Raw genomic sequence first — 11,652 nt, 5'->3', positions numbered from 1 at the left:
CCCCTTTCGCTCCCCCCGCCTCCATCTCCCCGATGGCGATGCGGCCGCCGTCCTTCTTCGGCGGCCTCCGGGCGCGGGAGCTCAGCGGCGGCAGGGGCTCCGCCCGCGCCTCCGCGGCGCGGCTGCCCTACCTCTCCGACCTCTCCTCCGACCCCGGCGACCGCGGCTGCGGCGTCATCTCCGTCGAGCACTCCGGCGACCCCGCCATCCCTTTCGCCGTCTCCTTCTGCAAGGTTCGTGTAATCTTGTTTCAGTTAGATTTGGCGAGGCCGACGGCGACGGCGCGCTGATCCGCCCCCTCCTTCCTCCCTCCAGGTCCCGCAGATCTCTCGCCTCCTGGCGGTTGCCGACGAGGATGGGTATGTCGCCATCTACGACACCCGCCGCCGCCTCCCCTCCAGATCCTCCTCCATAGAGAAGTCAGGTTAGCTTCGGTGCCCCCTTGTGATTTACCACTAGCAGCGTACCGGCTGCCTGCCTGACATTTTGGACATTTTGTGCTAAAATTGGATGGCTGCTGCCATTAGCCCCAATCTGAAATCTTGCTCCTTTGTAGCTGAAACGAGGCTGTCCGATTGGGTTGCTCACAACAATGCCATCTTTGACGTGTGCTGGATCAAGGTAACCGCATTTGCCTGCAACATGCGACATCTGTTTTCTCTGTCTCTCAGCAGTGTATTTTTGTGTGTCTCTGGCAAAGTTAACCGCTGAATTATGTCATTTATATAGGAGGGATCCCAATTACTGACTGCATCAGGTGACCAAACTGTGAGTACAGCATGATCAATCAATTCATCTAATTTCTCATAACACCAACTATCATTCGTCTGATTTTGTGTGTGCATAATCTCACTGTAATTGCTTTTACTGTACCAGGTAAAGATATGGAGCGTGGAGAATAAGAAGTGCCTTGGTGTGCTATCAGGGCACACTGGAAGTGTCAAGTCACTGTCATGCCATTCTTCAAATCCTGGTCAGTTGTATATCTGAACCTGTTTAACTTAGCTTGGGACACGCCTGCATTAGCTGGTGACTCGAATTCAAGTCGGTTATTGTCTATGCAGATCTTGTTGTTTCTGGTTCAAGAGACGGTTCTTTTGCACTTTGGGATCTAAGATGTGACCCCAAAACCCCAAATGGCCATGGTGAAGCATGCCTCATGTATGTTATCTAATGGCCGCTGCAATCTAAATGCTCCTTTTAACCGCATTCATCAAATATCCGTAGCAATATATCATCTTTCACTGAATTCAGCTGTTTTTACATGTTAGGTCTTCTGCTGTTGTCAAAGAAGCGCACAGTCCCACGCGAAGGAATCGGACAAGGTCTCGAGCAAAGGTATTGAATCTACATAGAATCCTTTTGCTGGTGAGTGTACACCCCCTTTGGTTCATTTGCTGATAATGGTCATATTTAGGGAGCTTCGACGAGCATCACATCAGTTCTTTATCTGAAAGATGATATCTCCATTGCTACTTCTGGTGCTGCAGACAAGTAAGGCATTGGCCCATCCAATTTATACTGCACTTACTACATAAGTTCATATAGTTTACATCGCTGATTATGCATGCCAGCGGCATGTTTCAATTATGACTGCACCACTTCTAACACAATGCACCTCTGTTGTAGTTTGATTTTATCTAACTCGCAAAATTTATTACAGCGTTGTGAAACTTTGGGATACACGGAACCTTAAAGCGCCTGTCTCCAACAAAACCTCTCAGTCAACAGCACAACCTTTGGTAAGCAAGCAGCTCTCAATTGCAAAAGAACACATTTGTAGTTCAGTTTCAACTTTCAAGGCTAACAGGGAGTCCTTTCATTCAGAAGGAGGGGGTGACACATGGGATCTCTTGCTTGTCTCAAGACTCATATGGTGCGTATATTGCTGCGTCATGCATGGATCACAGGTGAGAATAATATTTGACCACTACACAGAACTGCAAAAAACTGATGTCACTGGAGGGAATTGCTTCTGACTTCATATGCTTTCCACTTTCAGGATCTATCTGTATAGTACTCTCCACATGGACAAGGGTCCAATAAAGACTTACACTGGCAGCAAAATTGAGTCTTTCTTTGTCAAGGTGATTGGCCAACTGGTTTAGCCTTCTCTCTTCCAGCTGCATATTCTTGGTTTCTTTCATGTGTTTTATTTAACACCTGCTTTGGTGCTTGAATGCAGTCTGCTATTAGTCCTGATGGGACTCATATTCTAGGCGGTTCGAGCAATGGCAATGTTTACTTGTGGCAGGTATTTGTTGCATTCCTATTGCCTCTTCTTTTACATTTCATACATTGTATTCATGTTAAATTGCTAATTCCTTTTCACTTATGTAGGTGGATCAGCCTGAAAATGGGCCTATAGTTCTGAAAGGCCATGAGGGTGAAGTCACTTCAGTTGACTGGTATGATCTATCCAGAATGGCTACTTCTTAATGTCTTACTGTTACCATAGTGCTCATGTTGCAATGCCAATTTCGCAATTTCAGGTGCTCTTTGGAGGTTGGAAAGATAGTATCATCATCTGATGATTCCACGGTGAGTCTTGTTAAAAGTTTACAAGTTTCATCTTAATGTTGCCTTGTCAAACACTACAACAAAATGAACCCAGTCATCTCACCATGATCAGGGGCATCTATAATATTTGTTGTCATCTAATCTACAAATGAAAAGAACAAGAGTTTGGTAGGAAGTTTAAACTGCTGCTGACAGCCTGACACTTTGTTCTGTGCATCAGGTTCGTGTATGGAACACCAAGAAAATAGACTGCACCAACATAAGTTCCCCTACAGTCATCCGTAAGAGGGTAACTGCTCCAAACATTGACTGCCCAAGATCGGCTAGCCATGAGCGAGCGACTAGTTCAAGAGATGTAGCAGCCTGCACCAGTGCTGGCAATGAATTGCCAGCCGGTTCACACTCACCCCTCCGGCCCAGAGTACTGGAGTTTGGCACGCCTGAGTCTGTGAAAAAGAGAGCCTTTTCGGTATTTCGGGAGGAGGCCTTGGATACTAGGAGCAGCCCAGGGGCTCAAATGAGCAGTCCCTCTTCGGTCCTGAACCCACCGCCTTCGCTGAAAAGGAAAACTATCCGGGACTACTTTGGCAGCAGCACATCATGAAGTCAAAACTTTCTGACAAATAAGAGTGTCATGGATTCTTCTGAGCTGCCCTGAGGAGCTTTCTTAACTTATGGTGAGAATCTTGTTTTTCTGCGAGAACTTACTCTGCTGATAATTGACAGTTGGGCATGCTAACTCATTGCTCCCATTTTTCTCCTACTCAGGCCAAGCTTGTTCAGAGGTGACGGGGCCTGCAACTTTTGGAAAATCCCTGTCTTGCTGATCTGGTCATATGCTGATGATTGACCTGATGAAGTGCCGTTGTACATGATATATATTGTTAAAACCATCTGCCTTTTCTCTTTGTATTATTTCCTCATCGAGCTCGTTAGGTTGTGACTCGAGGAAATCTTGTTATTAGTAACAAAATTAAAGAGATCTCTGTGAGATTTCCCTAGTGCATTGTTAGTAATTAAAGATTGATCTAGCAGAACTTTCTGATGTTGACAATTGTCTCTTGGAACATGAGAGTAAAGGAATTTGGACTTGTGGTTGGTTCCTGGCTATAACACCTTCTATGAGTTCTGTGCTGTGCATAGCAATGGCATATCTTGTTTGCCTTTAGGCTGACCAATGTTGGTTGGCTTATAAGATGATCCATGGCCATGGTGAATAATGGAGAATATTTTGGCATGGCTGGAAATGTTGTTTAGTTGTTTGAATTAAATGCATGGAACTTGCAATGTTTCAACGCCTCTGTAGCTTGCAAAATAATATATTGGTCTGGACTTATGGTCAATAGTTGAAACTCTGGACACTTTGACCTGCCCTTACCATCAACAATCCTTTGCTAAAAAATCTTAGAAATTAGATTGAGTACTTCACTGCTACTAGCTACTAGCTAATGCCCATATTTTTCTAACGGATCACAATCATATTGTTTGAACATAGGCCTGATTTGGTTATGCATCTTTCCATGCCTGATCAAGCTCTGACCTAGCCCATGCGGCGCCTATGGTCGGTGCACACAGTTTGTTCATGCTTCCAGGCAAATGCCCATGTCACATCAACATCCCTTGTATTACTACCTAATAACTAAATTTCATAGTTCATTTATACGTAAACATATTTAGTTTAGAAAACACAGTTGCAAGAAACCTTTAGCTATGTTCTAAGAAAAAAAGAAACCTCCAGCAATATTCCTTTAGCAAGGGCATGTCATATACATTGTGCTGTTTAAAGACACACTCCTAATTACAACGAAGTCTAAAAAAATACTACAACACAATCGAATCTGAATAAAGAAGAAAGCACACCAGCAAGAAATCTGCTGCGCCCTCCTAAAGGGATCAAAAGGTGTTTCATGGGTAACACAAGTTTTCTATGAGGGTGGCATCGCAACAAGATTTAGCATGGTGTTTTGAATTTTGAACCCTGGTTGGAAGGGAATCGAGGGAGGCAATGAGGATATACGACATGATCGTGAGCCTGATGCGCTCCTTGGTAGCTGGCTTGATGCCTTGTGCTCGTGTTTATATGGCCATTCTCTCACTTGGAATATTATTGGGGGAAGAGACATCCCATAGAGCTGTACAAACTCGAAGTTTCGGGTGAGTTTGAGGGATCTTAAAAGGCCAGAACAATGCCGAGAGAAAGGGAGTTTCGAGGTGTCTTTATCGTTGACTTGAACCACTAGTCGAGCACTTATATCGTCAAAAGAAGGGGATTCTCTAGGCGGCCTTCTCTTTTATCCAAGCCACTAATCAAGATGCTTTTCTCGTTGCTTCTCCTAACATAAGAGTAGGTCATGCTCCACAATGCAACTAGATTGATTTAAGAAACATTTATATGTCAACTTTGTAGATACCCTCTAATTTCACACCGTATATACTTATCTAAGATACCCGAATATGCATTTTGGACCTTACGCTCCACCGAGCCCTTTTCCTTTTCTTTGAAAAACCACCCCATATTTTAATTAAGAAAATATCATACTACCGTTCATTACATAATTTGTCAAGCGGGAGGGAACACTCCCAACTAATAACCCATCAGTCTAGAGTTTACACAAAAAATTGCAAGTTTCATGTGGAACTCTGTTGTCGTCCTATGTCTCCGATTTAATCTTCACAGATCCCGCTTTTTTTTTGGGAAAATAATCAAAATACATTTTAGAAGTTTCAATTTTTTGTTGGAAAATAGCATCCCACATGGTTATAGAGATGTATTATACATATGTGTAATATTTTATTTGTAAATAATTTAACACGTGATTTTAAAAAATACATAGTTTTGGAAAGAACAAACAAAACATCTCTTCATAAAAATTGATGAAAGTAAAATTTCAGAATATGAACAAAAATATATTTTTTATTTTTTATAGCTCACACTTTTTTTGAAAAAAGATCTCCGGTCTATTAATAATATGTTAAAACAATACAAAAATTCTCAAAAGTAAAAACAAAATACAACCAGGTACTTGAACCAACTAGTGACAACAACAATCAGCGGAGCAAGCCAAATGTGTGCCATCTCATGGCCTTGCTTCCTCATATCTCCGGCTAGTATGGTGCCTGTTAGATGCATATCAATTGGGCCCTGAAATGCAAGGGTTTTGTAGTACACGAACAAATTTCCCTCGGTTAAGAATCAAAGTATCAATCCGTGATTTTTTTGCAACAACCAATGATCACTACATGCACTCAACTAAAACTCTTCTATTGGTCTCCAACTTAGACAAATGAGATTGTCATTTTCCTTAGCTTTGCTAGCTACAAGGATTAATGTACAATGTGGTAATAATTTTGTAAGCGATGAAAGTAAATTTCAAAATATGAAAGAACAGAAAATAAAGTGACCGAGATTGTGATTATGAGGAATAAATAATCGGGATCCATACCTTTGCTACTGGCATCTCTTCAGAAAAGCACATAGATGTGGTGAACGAATTACAGTTACATATCAATTGAATATTTAAATTACAATGCTCATGTTTAATCATACATGTCATGATTGCATATAGGCATGACGTCCATCTATCCATAGGACGTTATCCAACTGCATCTATAGCTAATACTTTACCTAAGAATGCTATCCAACATGCATACCTAAATATTAAGAAAAGAGCATTGCATTAAACAAAGTGAGATAATGTAGAGAGTGTATTGTCTTTACCTCAAGTTCATCATCGAGGCAACTAGAAAGTTACCTTTTTATTCTTAGTGGTAGCAACAAAATACAACCTTCTTTTTAGCCATCGAGATAGATCACTTATAAGGATAGATCCAACTAGCATACACAATTCCCTCTTGAAGACCATTCATCTAATCATGACTATGGAATAATAATAGACCGGCTATCATATATGTTCATCAATCATGCAACAAAGAACCAAAACAAAACCAGATAAAAATCCATATATAATCCGTTCATTAAGTGACAGTTCAACACACCGAAACAAACACACCGACAATTACATCAGATGAATCATAATCATGTAGGACACTCATGTGATCTTTCTATTGAAGAACAGGGGTGAGATGATGCCACATAGCTAATGTTATGGACCCATAATCCAAGGAGTACAACTCACACATGGTCATCAGGGTAGCAAGGTTGATGAAGATAGCTCCGTCAACAAATTCACCCTCTGACAGAGTATCAGAAAATACCTCCATATTGAATCACCTTGAAACGCGTGGTGGCGGCGGCAGAAAAATTTCACAATAAATATTTTTAGGTATATAAAAGGCGTAGGGTCTGAGAGGCGTGCCCTAGGGGGCGACACGGCCCCTTAGAGTGGTCCAGGCCCAGACTATGCCGACCCACCACATGTGGCCTATAGGGCTCCCCGAGTGGCACCTTTGCCTTGTAGTGTATTCCCAGCTTCAATCTTCACGACATATTTTTATTTTATTGTCTTGGTCTCAAAAAAAGTGTTTTTGTGCAAAGTAAAAAGCAGAAGTGTAACCGACAATTGGCACTGGATTAATAAATTAGTATAATAAAATTGTGTAAAGTGTCAAAACTATGTAATAATGATATAAAAGTAGCATGAACATAACAAAAACTATATATACATTTGAGAGTATCAACATCCTCAAGCTTAATCTTACTGTCCTCGAGTAGGTAAATGATAATTTTTTTTGATTGTGAATGTGATATGTCCATTTTGTATCATGTTTTTCTACTATTATTTATTGTGTTTTGGGTCATTATTTCACTTTATGATGCAATTCTAATGCATTTCCTCTCTTAATTTGCAAGATTTATATGAAGAGGGGAATTGCTGGCAGCTGTAATTCTGGACCTGAAAAAGCTATAACAGAGATAGCTATTCTTCGGAGCTCCAAATGATCTGAAAATTTACGAAGAATAATTTTGAGATTAATAAGAAATACTGGAAGAAGAATCAACTAGGAGGGCCCCACTAGTGCCTAGGGCGCGTCACCCAGGCTTGTGGGCCCACCAGCAGGCCTCCATGGCCCCCTTCTCCTATATGATGCCATTTGCCCTAGAAAAAAAAATCAAGTGAAGACTTTCGGGACGAAGCGCCGCCGTCTCGAGCCGGAACCTAGGCAGGAATATTTTTGCTCTTCGGCGGAGCGATTCCGCCGGGATACTTCCCTCCGGGAGGGGGAAATCGAAGCCATCGACATCATCAACACTCCTCTCGTCGTGGGAGGACCAATCTTCATCAACATCTTCACCAGCATCATCTCATCTCAAACCATAGTTCATCTCTTGTATTCAATTTTTGTCCCAAAATCTCAGATTGGTACCTGTTGGTTGCTAGTAGTGTTGATTACATCTTGTAATTAATGCTAGTTGATTTATTCCGTGAAAGATAATATGTTCAGATCCTTAAGCATACTCAATACCCCTCTGATCTTCAACATGAATATGGTTGTGAGTAGTTACTTTTGTTCTTGAGGACATGTGAGACGTCTTGTTATAAGTAATAATGTGAAGTTGGTATTGGTTTAATATTTTGATGATATGTATGTTGTTCTTCCTTTATTGGTGTCATGTGAACATTGACTACATGACACTTCACCATACTTGTGTTGGGAAACATAGTAGAAAATAATAAATTCCGCACCCACGCACACCCAAGGTCAATATGAAGATGCATAACGGGCGATCGTTACCGTCACCAAGTTACAGTGAAAGAAGAAAGTGTCGGTGTAGATCGTACTTGGAGTCCCTCTAACTGTCGATGAACGATCCCACGAGCCGCCCACGAACAGTCCCTCGAACCAAAGACCACAACATGACCTCTCTACATGGTTGCAAGCGTGCAACCTTCATGATCCGGCAGCGCTTTGCTGTCCAAAGCTAACCATCTTCAAAGAATTAAAGGGAGGAGATTAGAACCACACTGGACTTCTAATTATGAGGATTATAATATTAGTCTAGCTCTAATTAGTCAACTAGAACCAACTAGAACTAGGGCTAGATGAACTAGAGGAGGCTCCAAAACTTGTGTGTCCAAAGAGTGGAAATCCTCTAGTATATATATGTCAAGGGGAAGAGGAACGGCGCCACAAGGGGAGGGAAAGTCCCTCCCCTTTGGCTGGCCAAGTGAGGAGGAGTTGGACTCCTTCCCTACTCCAATTCGGCCTCCTTCCGAAGACAAAGGGGGCACCTCCCCACTTGGGCCTTTGTGGCCCAAGTTGCCTTCCACCACTTGGACTTTTTAGGCCCGTTGATATTAAATTAAATATAAAAGTGTTCTAAATATTTTCAGACCCTTTTATATATAATTTAACATCCCAAAAATATTTTCCACCTATATATATTTATCGATAATAACCAGTATTACCTGATACTCTCCCAAACCCTTCCGGCGAGCCCAAAACGCTTCCGGATCCTCTCGGAACTATTCTGAATAGTAATGAAACAATTCCACAAATATATTCTCATCACTCCCATCCTACTAACACTCAACAGCTCGTGATTGCCTTCATATTGTGACCCCATATGTTCGGTAACTCATAGACATGAACGAAACCCCTTCGCTCAATGACCGACAGTGATACCGTGGACATCCATATCGATCCCGGGTGAACCTTTCGTTATCATGTGATGTTTCTTATGCTTCGCGATATTTCACAAAACCCGGAATGCATCGGTATCCTCCGGAGTCATCACATGCTCACTATATTGATATCCTCGTTACCGGTTTTGTTCTTCTTTCTCATTATTGTGTTTTGGCATCCCCGTGATGAAGTCACCTATGTCTGACTAGACGATGATGGATGTCGTCACACCAAGAGGGCCCTAAAAATATCTCTCCATCATAGGACGAGAAAATCGCACTCTCGAGCTACCTAGTCCCTTGTCAAACTTTCCGATGAGCCTCTAAGTTGTCGTTATGATCACCGTGTTGCAAGTGATGTTTGAGCAACCCCAAAGCCCACCGTACGGTAAGAGTGACTATGATACCTAAGAAGAAAATTCACACTTCAACACTCCGTATTATTACAATTGATAACAAACAATATTGACTCTATTCATAACAGACAACTTTGGGTCGATTCAATATGATCGTTCTTCCAACGTCATAATCTCAATATTGTTTTAGAACTATCATTACACTTAACTATATCCTAAGATCCGGAAAACGTGATCACCAACAACACTTGAGCTATTTCTAGAGGCAAGACTAGGAACCTTTAATTTTGTCGTTTATCATTCCACACGCGCATACGAGTTTTCCACTTAATCACATATTCCAGGATCACAACAGTTATAGCATAGAATATAAACTCTATAATTATGAACACGAAAATATAATAATATAAATATTATTGCTCTAGGGCATATTTCCAACAAGTTGGGCCTAAAGAATGGCATTGGAAAGTAATAAGTAGATGATGAGTTGCGAGAGTGACAAAAGTTTAAACCATAGTTTATGCATTATTCCATAAGGGGCTGATTTGGATTCATGTATTTCATGCTATGGTTAGATTTATCTTCATTTTTATTTTTTAGTTGAGTATGCTTGCAAGAGGGGTTATCATAAGAGGGTTGTTTGTTCAAGTAAGAACAACACCCTAGCATCGGTCCACCCACATATCAAATTATCAAAGTAGTGAACGCGAATCAACTAAACATGATGAACGTGACTAGACGGGAATTCTCATGTGTCCTCGAGAACTCTCTCATTATAAGAAGTACATTCGACTTGTCCTTTGCTATAAAAGGATTGCGCCATCTTGCTACACTTTTGTTACAATTGTTACTTGATACTCGTTACGAATTATCTTGCTATCAAACTACTTGTTACCGCTATTTTTAGTACTTGCAGAGAATATCTTGCTGAAAATCGCTTGTCATTTCCTTCTCCTCCTCGTTGGGTTCGACACTCTTACTTACCGAAAGGACTATGATTGATCCCCTATACTTGTAGGTCATCATAATGCTATCTCAATAGGAAGGAGAGCCTTGGCGCAGTGGTAAAGCTGTTACCTTATGACCATGAGGTCACGGGTTCGAGTCCTAGAAACAACCTGCTGTAGAAATGCAGGAAAAAACTATGTACAAAAGACCAAAAGTGGTTGGACCCTTCCCCGGAGCACGCGCAAGCGAGAGTTATGTGCATCGGGATGCTGTTTAATCCTACCTCAACATGATGGTGGTATCCACCCGCCTGCTACTCCAACTGCGCCTCTGCCTCCTCGGCTCGTGCAAGGTGGAACTGCTCCTTTGCCTCTTCCATCCCAAATCCGCCGGGCTCGACCTCTGTGCCCGCCGCCTCCTCTCCTGCTTCCTCTTCCTCCTTATCCTTCTTCTGCTCTAACATCCCCGTCTCCGCCTCACCCTTGTCCGTAAGGCGAGCAACGTGTTGTGCACCGGTTGTGCGATGTTCCTCAATGGCGCTCATCTCCCACACGATATCCGCTCGACGCTCGGGCATTAGCATTTTGTAGTTGGTTACCATGGCAGACATGAAGGTCAGAGCGAAAGGAAAATCGGCGGGGAATCCGGTGGTGACATGAAAGGGAGGAAAAGAAGGAATATGCCGGTGGCTAGGGTTCCTCAAATCGATTAATGCAGTCATCAAACCAACGATCGAAGGGTTTCCATGTGGGTCCTGCCCATCAGTCTGATGTGGCGGATGCGCCCTGGCGTCTCCATATTTGCCCAACATATGGGATGGTATGAGGGGGTGCCAGACAACCCAGACATATGAGTTGGGTTTAGGGCCCTGGTTAGGTTAGCATTTTGGCTTAGGCGGTGTCCGTGTTGTCTGCATGATGTTTGTCGGAAGTGGGGGTCCGGTTGTAAATGTTTCTACAAAGGTTTGAAAGCGTCCTTGGATGAACAAAGATTGCTTGCTTGTTAATAAATAAACTAAATACTAAAAGGGAAGAACGCTACCGATGGAAGCGAGGAAGAAGATTGACAACTTATGTCCTGCCTATATTTAGGCGGGTTGTGATAAGATGACCAGTGGAAAATGCAAGGTCAACTGGAAACTCGTCTGCAAGCCGAAGATCTTTGGTGGTTTGGGCATCCTCAACCTTGAGAAGTTTTCTACTGCCCTTCGGCTATGATGACTTTGGTATGAACGACCAGACCCC

At 42.2% G+C, this 11,652-nt stretch overlaps 1 protein-coding gene across 2 annotated transcripts; it reads left to right on the top strand.

Moving 5' to 3' along the window:
- Positions 1–6: 6 nt before the first annotated feature.
- On the top strand, positions 7–3,630 carry LOC119294739 (denticleless protein homolog). 2 transcript variants are annotated; one of them, XM_037572995.1, is made up of 16 exons: positions 7–233; positions 316–424; positions 557–621; positions 730–768; positions 877–973; positions 1,065–1,161; positions 1,272–1,338; positions 1,418–1,494; positions 1,664–1,742; positions 1,831–1,910; positions 2,003–2,087; positions 2,186–2,254; positions 2,341–2,408; positions 2,493–2,541; positions 2,741–3,197; positions 3,289–3,630. In XM_037572995.1, the coding sequence occupies exons 1-15, from the start codon at positions 33–35 to the stop codon at positions 3,122–3,124; spliced, it is 1,566 nt and encodes a 521-aa protein (XP_037428892.1). In that variant the 5' UTR covers positions 7–32; the 3' UTR covers positions 3,125–3,197; positions 3,289–3,630. The 2 variants fall into 2 exon arrangements, with proteins under 2 accessions (XP_037428892.1, XP_037428891.1); XM_037572994.1 differs by having other exon boundaries at positions 1,828–1,910.
- Positions 3,631–11,652: the final 8,022 nt, after the last annotated feature.

The sequence above is a fragment of the Triticum dicoccoides genome, chromosome 4B (assembly GCF_002162155.2).
Source record: "Triticum dicoccoides isolate Atlit2015 ecotype Zavitan chromosome 4B, WEW_v2.0, whole genome shotgun sequence".
In the NCBI taxonomy this organism is placed as follows: domain Eukaryota; kingdom Viridiplantae; phylum Streptophyta; class Magnoliopsida; order Poales; family Poaceae; genus Triticum; species Triticum dicoccoides.
This window is presented reverse-complemented; position numbering and strand designations above follow the sequence as displayed.